Source organism: Prunus dulcis, chromosome 1 (genome assembly GCF_902201215.1).
Source record: "Prunus dulcis chromosome 1, ALMONDv2, whole genome shotgun sequence".
Classification (NCBI taxonomy): domain Eukaryota; kingdom Viridiplantae; phylum Streptophyta; class Magnoliopsida; order Rosales; family Rosaceae; genus Prunus; species Prunus dulcis.
In genome coordinates this window covers 34,855,574-34,873,148 of record NC_047650.1, presented here as the reverse complement: position 1 = coordinate 34,873,148, position 17,575 = coordinate 34,855,574, and the positions used below count along the sequence as shown (strand labels likewise).

The 17,575-nt window shown below is 40.0% G+C and overlaps 1 protein-coding gene across 1 annotated transcript; it reads right to left on the bottom strand.

The window, feature by feature from the left end:
* Nucleotides 1-14,728: 14,728 nt before the first annotated feature.
* LOC117614849 (BURP domain-containing protein 3-like) lies at nt 14,729-15,837 on the bottom strand. Its single transcript, XM_034343765.1, has 2 exons — nt 15,643-15,837; nt 14,729-15,556 (listed from the first exon to the last, which is right to left on the bottom strand). Exons 1-2 carry the CDS (start codon nt 15,679-15,681, stop codon nt 14,858-14,860), a joined length of 738 nt encoding a protein of 245 aa, XP_034199656.1. The 5' UTR covers nt 15,682-15,837; the 3' UTR covers nt 14,729-14,857.
* Between the last annotated feature and the right edge of the window lie 1,738 nt (nt 15,838-17,575).

The following is a 17,575-nucleotide window of genomic DNA, read 5'->3' as shown; positions in this document are numbered from 1 at the left end:
ACTTTTTGGGGGTTTTCAAGAGAATGCTTCCGACGGACAATTGTTTGCCGAAAGACCATAAACATGCACAGAAGGTGTTGCATGGTCTTGGATTGGGTTATGAAAAAATCCACGCTTGCAAAAACAATTGCATGTTATTCTACAAAGAGCATGAAACGTTGGATACATGCCCTATATGCAATGAGTCGAGGTTCAAAATGACATCCCAGAATAGAGCGACTAAGATACCACAAAAAGTGATGCGTTATCTGCCCCTTAAACCTAGGTTGCAGAGATTGTATATGTCGATGCATACTGCCACAGACATGAGATGGCATAAGGAAAAACGGGTAGACGATGATGTGATGCGGCATCCTGCAGATGGGGAGGCATGGAAAGAGTTCGATCGAGCGTTCCCCGAGTTTGCTGCTGATCCCCGAAATGTTAGATTGGGACTTGCCACTGACGGATTCAATCCGTATGGGGTTCTAAACCAACACCACAGCACTTGGCCGATTTTAGCATTCCCATATAATTTGCCGCCTTGGAAATGCATGAAAAAAGAATACATGATGATGACTGTTTTGATAACGGAGGATCCTGGCAGGTCAATTGATGTGTACTTAAGGCCTCTGGTTGATGAGCTGAAGGATTTATGGACAAGCGGTGTTCGCACGTACGATAAATCAACTGGGAGGATGTTCACTTTGCGGGCAGCAGTTATGTGGACTGTGAATGATTTCCCAGCATATGCAATGGTTTTTGGGTGGAGCACAAAGGGTTATATGGCATGTCCTGTATGCAAGGAAGATGTAACTTCTGGTTGGCACGCAGGAAAAGTTTGTTACCTTGGTCATCGGAGATGGTTGCCATGGGACCACGAATGGCGGGGAAAAGATAAAGAGTTCGACGGGAACACAGAGCGTCGCCTCAGACCTAGAGAATGGTCCGGTGATGAGATCTTGGAACAGCTGAACCGTTTGGATTTTGCTCCGTTCGGAAAAACAGTGAGTCGGACCAGACCTTCTACACATTTGAACTGGGCGCACAAGCCTATGTTTTTTGAGCTCCCATATTGGTCGAAACTGAAATTGAGGCACAATCTAGATGTGATGCATGTTGAGAAAAATGTATTCGACACATTGGTGGGCACGATTCTAGATATCGAGGGGAAGGCGAAGGACACGATCAAAGCTCGTCTTGATTTGGAAAGAATGGGCATACGAAGGGGTTTATGGATGAATAGGGACAGTGATAAAGCTAGAAGGGATCTTGCATTCTTTTCTATGAAACCGAATGACAAAAAAGAGTTTCTAAAGTTTGTATCGTCTGTCAAATTTCCCGATGGGTATGCTTCTAATATCGCACGTTGCGTGAATGTCGATGGGGGTAAATTTACTGGACTTAAGAGCCATGACTGCCATGTGTTTATGCAACGCCTACTTCCTGTGGGTATTCGACACCTACTGCCGGAAGATGTGGTGAAGCCAATCATGTTGTTATCAGATTTTTTTCCCAACTGACGGCAAAAACATTGCGAAGGACAGACATGTTTCAGTTGCGCCATGACATTGTCCAAGTCCTATGCAAGTTTGAGATGATATTTCCTCCAGCTTTCTTCACAAGTATGATGCACGTGATGGTTCACTTGCCGGAAGAGGCATTGCTTGCTGGTCCTGTCAACTATCGCTGGATGTATCCAATAGAAAGGTATATAATCTTTATCATTTGTGTATGCATCATTATCGACACTTTGCTAATTTGTATCATATCGTTTTATTTTGGCAGGCTTCTCGGAGAGCTGAAAAAAAGTGTACGCAACAGAGCAAAGCCCGAAGGATCAATTATAGAGGCTTGGGTTCAATATGAGTCGCTTACTTTCTGTGGAATGTATTTAAAAGATGTGGAGGCGGTTTTCAATCGTCCTCAACGCAATAATGACGGAGGTATGAGAAATGAAAAACTTTCTGTTTTTGCCCAAAGCGCACGACCATTTGGAGATCCTGGACGAGGAGAGTCGTTTTCTAGAAATGACATGGAGGTAGCGCATTGGTTCGTACTGAACAATTGTGATGAGATAATGGCCTACTTAGATGAGCATGAAAAGATGATGAAGCGAGAACATCCATCACATTTGGTTGCCCGGAAACACCGTGAATTATTTCCACAATGGTTTTTGAATTCTGTAAGTTATAAGTGTTTTGTAATTGACAAATATAAATTGTAGTATTTCATTTTGTCAGACTAACATGTAAATGGTTTTGTATACTATTAGGTGAATAAATTGAAATCATCGAATTCCCCGACTTACAGTGATGAGTTATATAACTTGGCGTTCGGCCCAATTCGCGCTGAATTGTTCTCGGGTTGTAATGTTAACGGCGTCAAATTTTTGGGGGCCGCATGAGATGACAAGTTGTGTACGCAAAACAGCGGTGTCCATGTCCCAGGGGGAGGCGAAAGTACGGACATTGATTTTTATGGCAAACTGACAACTGTCGTGCAATTGCTTTACAAAGATCGATACCAAGTCATCATGTTTAAGTGTCGATGGTTCGATACCAACCCAAATAGGGCGGCAAGTGTTAAAATCGACCATGGAGAACTGTCTGTGAACATTAACAGAACTTGGTATGATGACGACCCGTACATTTTGGCAAACATGGCGTCCCAAATTGTGTATCTAGATGACCCTAAAGCCGGAAACGGGTGGAAAGTTGTGCAGAAGATGGATCATAGGAGCGTGTATGATATACCAGAACTAGACCCAAGTGACAACGACGTCGACAATGTGGCTGACCAACGTTTAGAATCTTCAATGGAAAATGATGCGGAAACACTTCGAGATACAAATGTTATACAAGAACCGTTTCAAATAGAAGGAGTGTCTTCCGTCGAAATACCGATTCAGTCAATTACAATTGACCTCGGTGATCTTCCCCGATACGATGTTGCAGTGGGCCCCAGCAACGCCGATGAGGCAGTTATTGAGGAGGAGGAGGAAGAAGATTGGGAGACCGAGAGTGATGATAGCGGCGATAACGAAAGTTATTATAGTTCAGATGATGAATAATGAATTTATTTGTAAATTTATTATGTTAGTGTATTAATTTTGTGTAATACAAATCTTTGAATATATGCAGTTGTCCATATGTAATTGTGTATTCATGATTAGTGGCATCAATCTAGTCAAACCGATAAATTCGGTCGATTCAAATCTTAATTATCAATTTAGTTTGGTTTTGATGAAGAAATACAAAGCCTTTCCAAAAAATACAAAGCATAAAAAATGATGAATACAAAACCTTTCCAAAAAATACAAAGTATACACAATTCGAATTAAAGGAGGAGTTATGGCGCCAAATATTTGCGCGACGAAGAAATATTCTTGTCGCGCAAAAATACCATACGCGACGCATAAAAATACGTCGCGTAAATTTTGCGCGATGAACAAACCTCGTCGCAATAGTTTTCGCGACGAACAAGTATGCGTCGCGTATGGGGTTTTTGCGCGACGATAAAAATAACTTCGTCGCGCAAATATACATTAGGTAACGTTATATTATAATATATATACACACATATATATTTCAAATTGGCGATCGAAGTAGTTCATTGTATTCATATGGACTGTAGGACTGTTGGTGTAAAAAATCATCAACATCGGAGTTCAAATAACCGTTCAATCATAACTTTTTATTTAGAACTGTCGAAATGTTTTACCCCGTTACTTAATCTCTGAATGTTTTTTTGGGCCGAATTTTGCTGTCTATGATCTCGAATTATAAAAAAACAAATTTGACGGCGGGATGACTGAAACTAGTTTCGTAGACTGCGTGTGCTATCAAAATCATATATTCACCAAAAACTCAAAAATTTGTTCATACATTTGTCAAAATGTAACTTCATGTTTATGTGGTATCCCCTAGTGTAAAAATCTGAAATTGAAGATCAAGTTCAGTCATTGTATTCATATAGGGCCAACAAATGTTGATGTAAAAAATGATCAAAATCGGAATTAAAATAACCGTTAAATCATAACTTTTCATTTATAACCGTCGAAATATTTTGTCCCGTTTTCTGATATCTGAATGTTTGGTCGTTTTGATTTTTGGCGTATACGATCTCCAAGTATAAAAAAATAAGTTTGCCGGTTGGATCATTGAAACTATTTTAGGGTTTAGGGGTTAGGGCTAAGGGCTTAGGGTTTACATTTTAGGGTTAGGGTTTAGGGTTTAGGGTTAACATGCGCGACGGATTTTTTTGTTTCGTCGCGCCAAGTGCGAATTAGATAAATGCGCGACGGACTTATTTCCTTTCGTCGCGCAATGTGTCCACCACTCCATCCACACTTAGTGAAAATTTCAACCGAATGAAATTCTAACCTTGCGCGACGGACAAAGCGCGACGCTTAGAGTCTTCGTCGCGCAAAAGTCTGAGATGCTTCAGTTCCTGTCCCCCGCTAAACCCTAAATCCCAAAATTTTGGCGGCCAAAATGTGTTTTGCGCGACGAATAAGCCTGTGTCTGTCGCGCAGGGTTGACCGTGCGCGACGCTTTAATTATTCGTCGCGCAAAATTCGCTGACCCTTCAGTTTCCGCCTCGCTGTAAACCCTAAATCCCAAAATTTTGGCGGCCAAAATGTGTTTTGCGCGACGAATAAGCCTATGTCTGTCGCGCAGGGTTGACCGTGCGCGACGCTTTAGTTATTCGCCGCGCAAAATTCGCTGACCCTTCAGTTTCCGCCTCGCTGTAAACCCTAAATCCCAAAATTTTGGCGGCGATCAAAACCTTTGCGCGACGAATAGTCGTTTTGCGCGACGGACTATTCGTCGCGCAATATTCATTAATGAATCTTGCGCGACGAATAGTGTCGTACGTCGCGCAAACTCGATTAAATCTGCAGAAACGACCCGAGCCCTCCTTCTTCCCCATTTCTCTGGTTTTTCCTCCTTCCCTCAGCCCTCTCTCTCCGCCGTCACCTCAGCCACCTCCGGTGCCACCGTAGCCTCCTTGCCACCTTGCCACCTTGCCACCTTGCCACCGTAGCCTCCTTGCCACCTTGCCACCTTGCCACCGTAGCCTCCTTGCCACCTTGCCACCGCCGCTGCCACCTTGCCACCGCCGCTGCCACCTCAGCCACCGCCGCTGCCACCGTAGCCACCTTGCCACCTTGCCACCTTGCCACCTCAGCCACCGCCGCTGCCACCTTGCCACCTCAGCCACCTCCGCTGCCACTGTAGCGACCTCCACCGCTGCCACCGCGCCACTGTAAGCCTCTATCGACTCTGTCCATTTAAGAATGTGTTAATTCAGTTTTTATTTTTGTATTTGTGTTATGATGATTTCTGTCAGTTTTGATTTTGATTTTGATTTTGTATCTGTGTTTTGATTTCTGTATGTTTGTTATGATTGATTGGCTGGATGGATATGTTACTGGTTAGCTGATGGTTGGTTAGGATTTTGTGAATTTTCGCTATAGGAAATAGGAATTAAAACCCTAGGTTTTGGGCGAATTAAAACCCTAGGTTTTGGCCGGTTTAAATTTGGTTGCCGTTTGAGTCTTGATCGGATTTCGCCTATTGTTCGATTTCCAGGTTTGATATGTTCGGACCGTTGGATCGAACTGAAACTTACGTAGTTGTACTTTTGTGTTTCTAGGATCGTTTAGGATTCGACCGATCGTTGATCGGAGTCCCAGATACTCCGAAATTCCAAACCCTAGGTCATGCTATGCTTTTAATTAATTAGTTTAAATTCGGAACGAAATTATATGTGCAGATGTTAGATTTGATTAGGCGTGGTAGGTCGATGACGACTGCACCGAGTTCGGATCCCCCTGCTCAGGCGGCATCTTCTGCCACTGCTCCAGCTTTGCTGGACCACGTGGTGGTTGGTCACGAGGCGTCCCAGGCGCCTGCGTCATCTGCGTCATCCGTGGCGCAGCCACCTAGTGCTAGGCGGCGGCACCGGCCCACCGACACCATGGACACGACGACATCGACCGACTGTACTGGTGCCTCGGGATCACAGCCAGGTATAACTACACTTTTGTATTGTTAATTTTATTTTGAAATTTGACAATAAATATTATTTAACATTAATACCTTTTTTCTTTGCAGCGAAGAAGAACACTCGAGGACCGTGTCGTCAGCTGAAGACGGCGAAGGTCACTCGGGCGACAAACAGTCGTATCAGCATCGGATACGACGAGCGCCATCGGGCTGCACCGACGGCGGAGTTGCATAGCTCCTTGGCCCCCGACATTGGCCACGTCGTGCGGACCCATTGCCCGATGCAATGGAAGTCTTGGAGGGTCATGCCTGACGAGATCAAGGCGGAGGGTCGCGGCCAGTTGTCGGTATGTACCTTACGTTTTCATTATTTGTCTTTAAAATTTTGTATATTTCTATTACTTAACGTATCTAATTAATTGATTGCAGACGAACTATAACTTGGAGGATCTCGAAGAAGAGTCGTTGACGTACGTCAACAGACTCTTCGCTGAGAGGTACAAGCAGTGGAAGAGCGACTTGCACCACCATTTTCAGGCATATGATGATCCGCAAGTCGCTCTTCAGGAGGGTTGCCCGAAGGAGCTTGAGGAGCGGGAGGATAGTTGGGAGTGGCTCTGCGCTCATTTTCAAGCGCCCGAATTTGCGGTATTTTTTCAACTATATTTGTGTAATTATTACTTATTACTTATTAATGTTTATTTTATTTTTGTATTTCATTATTATTTAATTTTTTTATATTTTAACTAATTCGTTTCATTTTTTGTATAACAGAATAAAGCCCAAGTGAATAAGGGTAATAGGAAGAAGAAGACCCTTCTCCACCATTCCGGCTCCAGACCCTTTTCGTACAGGATGGATGCCCGTCGTCGGGTAATAATCACAAAATTTTTATTTCATTTTTAATATCATTTTTATGAATTTATTTTTTTCATACTAATATTTTTTTTCTTTTGTTCAATTTAGGAGGGGTCCAAGTTCCCAGAGATCGGCGTCTTTGGTGACGTTTATGTTCGACCCGGGAATGAGTTGGCCGAGTCCCTTCATGTAAGTATTATTTAATTTTAATTCTTATGTTGCACATTCAATTTATATGCATGTTTTAATTTATATTTTATGTTATGTTCAACAGACGACGATGGTGGAGAGGAGCCATTTGGTTCTTCAGGAGTCCGCCTCCCAGCTTCCTCCTGAGACTCCGATCGAGTCTGTGGCTCCTCCACAGGATGCTGGATTTCAGATCTTGACGGAGACGTTGGATCAGACTCTCGGGAGGAGGCGGGGGACATATTGTCGAGGGATGGGGAATGCCCGGCGGAGGGAACCTAGACCTCGTTCATCGGCGCGGTCAAGCAGTCAGGTCACTGCTTTGACAGCAGAGGCGGCCACTCTTCGGAGCCAGATGTCAGAGATGGCCACTCTTCGGAGCCAGATGTCGGTCATTATGCAGTCCCTCGTACAGTCCGGCATTCCATTCCCGCGTTTTGATGCGCCGACTTCCGCGCCCGTCCATCCCGCGCAGCCCCATCAGACCACTGCCCCGATGAATGCCCAGACCTCCGAGCCGCATCCTGGTGACGACACGGTTGATTTTGATTCATTATTTGATTAGTGTATTTATTTTCATCATAAACATTTATTTTATTTGTAATACATTTATTTTATTTTATAACAAAATTTTATTCTAATTTATTTTTATTGCAATTTCATTGTTTAATCAATAAAAAAATAACCAATTTTATTTAAAATAAAAAATAAAAAAATTACAAAAAAAAAATAAAAATGTCAAATTATTTTTGCGCGACGGCAAATTTTTCGTCGCGCAAACCCAAAAGTAACAAAAATAAAAATTAAAAATTCAACTTTTTTTACTTTTAATTCTTCCGCGACGAATACATGCGTCTCGCAAACACGTTTTGCGCGACGAAACGTATCCGTCGCTCAAACATGTTTTGCGCGACGAAGGCTATTCGTCGCTCAAATAGGTTTTGCGCGAAGACAAAGTTTTCGTCGCGCAAACAAATGAGCGACGAAACCTTTCTCATCGCGCTAATTTTTCTGCGGCGAACAGACGTCTCCGCAACAAGTTTTGCGGGACGAATTTTTTTTTTGTCGCGCAAATATAAGTGCGCCGAATAAGTATTCGTCGCGCAAATTTTATGCGACGAACAGTTGTTTCGTCTCCATATCTTTGGTGCAACGAAGGTTTACACGTCGCACATTGTTGCGCGACGAAGTAGTTTTCTTGGTCGCGCAAAGGCTTTCTTCACGATCTTTGCGCGACGGATCATGCGCGACGAATTTTTTGTCGCGGTGAAGTTAGTGCGACTAAATGAGACTTTGCGCGACGTTTTTTTATTCGTCGCGCAAAGGTTAAAATGTAGTAGTGCTTCTTGCCTTTCATATAATGCAAACCATAGTCCAATGTTCCTTTGACATATCTGAGCACTCTCTTAGCTGCTCCATAGTGCTTGTTTGACGGTCCATGCATATATCTAGCTAACAGACTAGCTGCATACATCACATCTGGCCTTGTAGCAGTAAGATACAGTAAACTGCCTACAAGTTTTCTGTACTGCTCTTCATCTGCAGCACCACTTCCATCTTCTTTACTTAACTTTTCAGTAGCCACAAGAGGAATAGAAACAGATTTGCATTCTTTCAATCCAAACTTATCCAACAAAGCAGAGGCATACTTCTTTTGATGAATGAAAATGCTAGAATCTGTTTGAATCACCCCCATTCCCAGAAAATGATGAAGAAGACCCAAGTCTGACATCTCATACTTCTCCTTCATATCTTCTTTGAACTCATCTAGCATCTCTTGATTGTTTCCAGTATACACAATGTCATCCACATAAATGGAGACAATTAGTATATCATGTTCTCCCCTTGTTTTAGTGTAGAGAGTTGCTTCACTTAAGCTTTTCTCAAACCCACACTTAGCAAAATAGCTATCAATCTCTCCATACCAGGCCCTAGGTGCCTGTTTCAAGCCATAAAGAGCCTTGTACAGTTTGTACACCTTATCTTCCTTGCCATTAATCACAAACCCTTCAGGTTGATCAACATACACTTCTTCCTGCAATATTCCATTTAAGAAAGCAGACTTAACATCTAGTTGGAATAGCTTCCAGCTTCTTTGTGCAGCAAGAGCAATCAGTGTTCTGATTGTATCTAGTCTAGCAACTGGAGCAAATGTTTCATTATAATCAATGCCTGGTTTCTGTACATACCCTTTAGCAACCAGCCTTGCCTTGTTCTTCTGTACAGAACCATCTAAGTTCAACTTGGTTTTGAACACCCATTTCACACCAATAACCTGCTTATCACTTGGTCTGTCTACAAGCTCCCAAGTCTTATTTTTTTCAATCATGGACAGCTCTTCTTCCATTGCTTTTATCCAAGCCTTATCCTGTGCAGCCTCCTCATATTTTTCAGGTTCCACAATGCAGAGATTGCATTGTGCAAGAATGTCATTTATGTTTCTCCATTTTAAAGGAGTATGATCATAGGGCTGAGAGGTATCTGCATGCTCATGAATGACATTCTCTTGTTCTTCAGCTTGAGAGAAAATACAGGGACTAGAAGGACTTCTCTCGACTTCAGTCAACTCATGTGGAGTCACTTCAAATCCATTTTCAGCTTGCTTTGGAACATAGGTCATAGCAACAGAATTTTCTGAAGTTTCCTTCCAGTTCTAGGACTTGGTTTCATCAAAAACTACATCCCTTGACAGAATCAGCTTCTTAGTGCTTGGATCAAATACTCTGTACCCTTTCTCGCAGGTTGCATATCCCACAAACACACCTTGGACAGACTTTCCATCAAGCTTTTGTCTTCTTTCAGCTGGTACATGCACATAACAGAGTGATCCAAACACCTTTAAGTGACCAATTCCTGGTTTTCTGCCACTATAAGCTTCAAAAGGAGTCATGCTATCAAGAGCTTTTGTAGGTGTTCTGTTTAGAATATAGACAGCTGTATGTACAGCTTCTGCCCAGAGAAAGTATGGCATGCCTTTATCATGAAGCATTGCCTTTGCCATCTCTACTACTGTTCTATTCTTTCTCTCCACTACTCCATTTTGCTGTGGAGTATAAGCAATAGATAACTGTCTTTGTATGCCTTCAGATTCCAGCAATTTGCTGAATTCAGTTGAGAGAAATTCTCCCCCTCTGTCACTCCTTAGGCATTTCACTTTGAAATCACATTGTAACTCCACCATTGCCTTGAACTTCCTGAAACAGTTTAGTGCCTCAGACTTGTGTCTTAGGAGATAAACCCATGACATTCTTGTGTGATCATCAATAAGCAACATGAAGTATTTATTCCCAGCAATTGATTCATTTTGCATGGGACCACACAAATCTGTGTGTATCAATTCTAGGGGATTCTTAGCTCTCCAAGCTTGTTCTTTTGGAAACCAATCTCTGTGTTGTTTTCCCATTTGACATCCTGCACATACATCATTTACATCTTCAAGATGTGGAAGACCATGCACCATTTCCTTTTCTCTAAGCTGCTTGAGACTTCTAAGGTTTAGATGTCCTAGTCTCTTATGCCAAATCCAGGTACATTCAGTCACACTAGCCTTCAATGCAATGTGATCTGCTTGCATTAGAGACAGAGGATAGCATCTGTTATTTTTCATCTTAACCTTGATAACTAGACAGTCAAGTGAATGACCATCAAAGATACAACACTCTCTTCCACCAAATAGCAAGAAATATCCATGTTCATCCATCTGTCCCACACTCAGCAAGTTTTCCTTCAAACCAGGTAGAAACATGACTTCCTTGATGCACTTTCTGCCAGAATTTGTATCAATCATGAGTGATCCTATTCCAGCAACATCTACCAAATTTCCAGTGGGCATTTGGACTTTTCCAGTGACATTTGTCTTGACATCCACAAGAAGCTCAGCATTTCCAGTCATGTGATTGCTGCAGCCACTATCAATGTACCAATTCCCACTCACTTTGATCTCAGTAATTGCACTGTTAGCATAGAACAGATTTCCTGTTACTTCTACCTGATTAGCACAGTTTGCCTTCTGAACAACCTTGTCTGCTGTGCATTCTCTAGCCCAATGTCCAAACCTATCACAGTTGTGACATTTGGATTGTCCCTTGTATCGACATTCTCCAAAATGAAACTTAGAACACACCTTGCATTGTGGCTTAACTGTATCTTGTTTCATGAATCCTGCAGAGGTTGAATTCTGTGCAGGATTAGCAAATGACTTTTGTTGAGACTGAGGCTTTGAATCCCACTTCTTGCCCTTTCCATTCCAGTTTTTCTTAGTTCCACTTGACTGAGAATTACTCTTCTGTTGCTGACCTTTTGGATTCACAGAAAAAGAACCAAAAGCCTTATCAGTGGCATCAACAGTGTGCATATCAAACCGTTGTTCCTGGCTCTTAAGAATTGCCAGAACCTCCTGTAATTCAACTTTGTCTATACACTTCGTATTCTCAATCACAAGACAGATAGGATCATAAGGTTTGCTAAGACTTATTAAGACCTTTTGCACAAGTCTTTCATTAGGCAATGCCTCACCAAACGTCTTCATTTGGTTAATAAGTTCATTCAACCTTGTAAGATACTCAGATAACGTTTCATCATCACGCATCCTAGTATACTCAAATTCACGTCGAAGATTTTGGAGTTTAACTGATCGTACCTGATCACCATCGTGATACTCACCATATAGCAGATCCCATGCCATCTTTGCTGTATCAGCATTGGCAATTCGAGGGAATATTTGATCCGAGACTGCATTCTGGATAATGCCCAGAGCTTTAGCATCTCGCAGGTGTTCTGCTACAGATTTCTCATCATCTTCCTCTGTTGCGCTTCCTTCAGCCATCTTCTCCTTTGAATCAGAGGTCGTGACCCCCTTTTCAACTAACTTCCATAAACCATGAGATTTAAAGATTGTCACCATCTTGATTCTCCAGAACTCGTAGTTCTCACCGGAGAAGATTGGAGTTCTCACTTCAGAACCTCCAGATCTAGCCATCTCTAAGCTTAGATGATACAAATCTGAAAATCAAAAACAATGTGGTTCAGCAAGTTCACCTGAACCAGAACGAGCTTGAGTGCAGCTCGATCGCAGCAGCATCACACAATCTACGCCCAGATTTCAGATCCAACCTGGCTCTGAGGCCATGTTAGTGTTCTCAGTATATTGAGTGAGGAAGAGAGAGCAGAAAGCAAGAGAAAAGAGAGTGAGAATCAATGTAACAGTATTTTGCTATGTTGCATTTCTGTGTGTTACATAAGCATGCTCAGTGTGAGCTATAACAGAAAGGATAGCTGGATTCTCTGACATCACAGAGAATCACAGCCCTTCATCCAAAACTGCTATCTAGAATTCTTACATGTGGCAACTACCACTTAGCATTACTAACGCCTAACATCAGTCATAATCAAGACTAAATGAATACTCAATTAAGAACAAGGCTTATTTACTTAGCTCACAGCTTATACACTAATAAGTTGTCATGCTTAAGAGAACATTTAATTTCTGGTTCCTCTGCACGTCAGTTGAAAGTTGGAAGTGCGATCTTTTCATGGCCGATTAAAATAAATATAAAGCTGTTGAAGGCGGACCTAAGGTTAGGCTGGAGGGGAACATTTATGAAATATTATGGTCTTATTATTATTGGTTTATTCTTATTTAAATAAAATATTAGCCTATTGCATTAAACTAATAGAATGTTGCTATTTTCACCCACTTTTCTTATTTTTTCACTCATTTTATTTTAAAAATTTTAAAAATAAATTTATCTCTTTGTAAAATTACTTCTAAAGACCTAAGTTAAAAACTTTTTTAAAACATTTCAAATAAAAATAAAACAACATTTTTTAAAACAAAAACTCTCTGTCCTCTCTCCCCCTTCCTGACCAGGTCCTCTGAGCTGCTGACGAACTCACTTGGTGTATGAGATTAAAGCCTCTCTCTCTGCTTCGTTACTATTTTTTTCTTTCCAGAATTTTTTTTTCTGTTTTTTTTTTCTCTTCTGAATTCGTGGTGAGTTAGTATTTTATTGATATTAGACTAGAGGTGAATTCGCAAGGTGGGTGCAGGTGAATTCGCAAGAGTTTTGTGTAGAGGTGAATTCGCATTTTTTTGGTATTAATCTTGCTTAATCTTGTAGCTTCCAACCCTCAACCCCAAGTTTGTGCAGAGAGTAAAGAAGCTCTGCACAAATAACTAAGTTTTTTGAGGATTTTGCTCAAACCAGTGAAGGGTGAAGGGTGAAGGGTGAAGGGTGAAGAGGTAGGGGAGGGGTTGATGGCTAGTGTAGTGTTGCTGGAGGGGTGGGGCTGCGTTGGGAAGGGGGGAGAGAGGATTTTTGTTTTTGTTTTTTATTTTTTTAAATATTATTTTATTATTAGTTTACTTTAATAATTTAAGAGTATTTTATAAATAATGATGGATAGAAAGATAAGATTTTGTTTTTTTCAAATTTATATGGTGGGTGGGGAAATAGGACAACGGGGTGGAAATAGCAACACTCAATAAATATAGCCCACACATGCATTGTTTTTCTTTTTTTAATAAATTAATAATAGCTCAGTCCTCTATTTAAAATAAGCCCACTCTTGAAGCATATAGGAAATAATAAACGTCAATCCAATCCAAACCTATATAAATTTGATTAGAAGCAGAACTCACGCTAAGGCTCTATCAACTTGAGCTATTCTAATCGTACTGATATTGGGCTACGCCCACATTGAGCAAACATCAAAAAATTTCTTCTAGATCCTAGAGGAAATAGCTCTCATCCTCTGAAAAATTGTACCAACCTATCTTGAGTGGGTTCTTCAATCTTGGTAAGTTTTTATATATATATATATATATATATATATATATTCAATTCCAATTTTAATTGTTGTTGTTAAGTTTTTATGATTTAGGGTTTGAGTGAAAACTTTTGGAGATTGTTGATATATGTTTTATTTTTGCAACTTGAATTATTAATTAGCATATATGATTTTTAATGTCTAGTATTTTTGGGGAATCAACTTATTGTATCTTGTTGATAAAGCAAAAGATGCAGAGCAAATGACCATTGTTTTAAGATTTGTTGATAAGGATAGTTTTGTACGACAATGTTTTTTTTGAGATTGTTTGGTATTTATTTATATTTTGTACTTCATTGTGTTATATTTGCTCGTATTGTGGCTTTGTTTGATTTATAAAATTTTATTTACATTTTTGTTTCAAGAGAAAAAAAGTCTTATAATATATCTCATCTGTAAAAAAAGATTTAGCCTACCCCTATAAAAATTTCTGAATCCGCCAACTTGTGCTTCCATATAGACTGATCAAGATGCGTTCCAAAGAATATTAGAAGGTGATGATCGAAGGGGCAATGCTAGGATTTTAAGTTAATTATAGTCTAACTGTTAATTATTTCTCTAATGAAGGCCTCTTAGACATTAACAACTAATTCTTAGGCGCTATTTAGTTCACGAAAAGGATTCTTAGGCGCCTTCCTTTCCCATAAATCAATCGCAACCTTATGTGCATTCTCTCTTTTATTTATGGGATTCTTCTTACAACTAGAACCACAAAGGGTCCATCATTTCCAAACTTCCCTTTTTTCTATTTTTTTTGCCAAACAACTTGCTTGGTTGAATCATAGTCATTGAGTTTTACTTACAATAAAAAATTTGGATTTTATTTATAGAAAAATAAAGTGTTTCAGGTACGAAAAAAAGGAAAACAACCCCATATTCTTAGGGCATTCTTATTGCTTCTTATTTATATTTGAGCGCATACAAGTAGCTAGCCCTCTTATGGGATTCTTTTACATTTAGAACCACAAAGGCTAAGGGGACATTTCTTTCTATTTTGGAACCCAAGCAATATGACCCTGGGGAAGATAATGGCACACAGGGACGGTTCCTGGCTTAACTTTGACCTCTTGTAAGGGATGATTCTTGGGGTTCCATGCAGATGTGTCCAGGTGGCAGATTGCTACTGCGCTAGCGGTCGTCCTGTCAGCACCTTTTAGAGGCACCACATAAGCCCTAGTTTGTCCAAATGTGTGGCAAAAGAAGACAGCATTCGCGTTGGTCAGCTTGTGACACAAAATGAAATTGCCACCATCGTTCACCTTCTTCATGCCAGGCTTTACTGTGTACTTCTGCAGGGTGGCTCCCTTTTCGACCTCTGTCGAGAATGCTTGAACGTTTCTTCCCAGCTTGGACATGGCGAAGTCAGCCATTGACTCCAAGGAGGTGGCGCAATATCTGTCCTCTCCATTAAGGGTTCCACTTTCACAATCTTGAATGGTTTCCTGAATTACAGCGGCTTCCACGGACGTTGGCTCCATAGAAAATTTGTTGACAACTTCTGGCAGTTTTGCGGAAGAGAAGGGGATCGATTGAGCAATTTTTCGGGGCAGGAAGCATCCCCCATTTATATTTCTACCTAAGCTATATTTCATGGTTGTGCCGGGTTGCATTTCTTTCTCCAAGAAGAAACTTCTTTGCGTTGGGTCTCTGGCAGCAGCAGCACAGCTTGCCCTCGCCAACAGTGTGAGCTGCAACAGTTGAAGTTGAACTATCATTAGTATGAAGAAAAAAAATTATTGAAATTCATAGAGAATTTTTAAAACACAGAGCTTACGGTGAGAAAAACAATTATGTGTGAGAGGCAGAACTCCATTTAAGAAACTCAAGTATGCAACAGAAAAGCTCCTGGCTCGATGGAATTAACAAGAAGAAACTCAGATCTAGCTCTGATCGTTTGGTAAACAACACGGCATGGGGCTTCAAGCTTTATAGTAGTATGGGGATCTCAACTTGCAATACTTGTCGTGATTAGGTGTAAGACTTCCAGCCCCGCCCATTTGCTTGTCGATGACACCACAGTGTATGATGTGGCTTGAAATTTTGTTCTTTCTTTCTTTTTTTATGGGAAAAATGGAGAGCATGCTGTGGCCAGAAGTTTTTGTTTTCTTCTTTTTTTATTAGAAAAATGGAAAGCATGCATTGGCTTAAGTAACAAGAGCAACGTACCCTGAGATTTTTAATGCAGTAGTGGCTTTAATTTTATTTTTTGAAATGGAGCATTTAATTTCTGAGACGGAGATAAAAATGGAGTGCTTATAAATAGGGTGCTTAGGCCATCTCTAGTCATAGGACGGTTAAATTTTTCCATCTCCAGCCATGCAGGGTTAGGGTCCTTTATATTTTATTATTTTGAGAAAAACTATAGTACAACACTCATATATTCCACAACTATGTATTGTTTAATTTAATTAAACTACTATTTATAGACAATATTCCATGACCAATTATTTTTTTATTATTTTTTTAAACAACACTTAAAAATATTTAAAAAGGTGACCACATTTATTAATAATAATTATAAATTAAAAAAAAAAGGATGGGTTTCAATGGTCTGACCTCCAACGGTCATGACCAGTAATTTTTTATAATTTTTTTACAAATTGAAAACATTTAAAAAGGTGACCACATTAAAAATAAAAATAAAAGTTGGGTTTAAATGGTCTGATCTCCGATGGTCATGACCAATAATTTTTTATAAATTTTTCTTAAACAACACGAATTGAAAACATTTAAAAAGGCTTTTATTATTGGCTGTTGGATATGCATTTGAACGAGATGATTCGTGCTCTTGCCCACACTTGATAATTTATCTTCTTCAAAAGCACATGTATGGGGCCCACAAAAAATTTGGCCCCAAAGCTGGGATAATTGTGGCCCGGTTGGAGAGCTAAAGGGCCAAATGTGGCCCTCCAAATTTGGCCAAAATTTTATTTAGTCCATAGTTGAAGATGAATTTTGTATTATTTTAGAAGTATATTTGGGATATAGTCCATAGTTGAAGATGAATTTTGTATTATTTTAGAAGTATATTTGGGATATAGTCCATAACTGGAGATGGACTTGTCAGCATAACAAAAGTAGCAACACAAAGCCAAATCATATTATCGATTACTAATCCAGAACATGTCAAATTACTCCTTGGTAAATATCTTTTATGTTTTGCTGTGCAACACAAAGCCTCATTTGAAAAAAAAAATAAAAAAATAAAAAATATATATTTTATAGAGAGCATTTGGGTGTCAAATTTCCAACCCTTTTCATTGCCACGTCTGATGCTATCTGCATCTACTTTCTAGCTTAGCTTATGTGTCATTTTCGAGAGAAAACTTGGTGGAGTGGAGTTAGTTTATGTCTTGAGATATTGTGCTGACTAGCAATACAATGCAAGATATAGCGTGGTTCAGTTTGCTTCTATTTAGTAAATTGAACAATATTTGAGAAAATGATTTTAAAGTCCCTTTCTTATCTTGAATTGTTAAATTAATATAAATAATTAAAAATATTATTTTTTGGTGTGAGCGGAGGAATCAAATTGATATGCCGGTCCACTTTAAACGCAACTTTTATGGATGTCACTCTTGAACAGTAACCTATTGTATGCCACTATTATGCAGATTGTCCATCTTTCGTTGCTTCATTTTATTTTATGTTTTTCCTCACAATTTATCTTTTTATGTCAAGTGCACAAAAGTGAATAAAAAACTCCA

Coding starts and splice junctions, on each gene's coding strand:
- LOC117614849 (XM_034343765.1), bottom strand. CDS start 15,681: ATGGAGTTCTGCCTCTCACACATAATTGTTTTTCTCACC. Junction 15,557..15,642: donor ACATAATTGTTTTTCTCACC/GTAAGCTCTGTG, acceptor CAACTGTTGCAG/CTCACACTGTTGGCGAGGGC.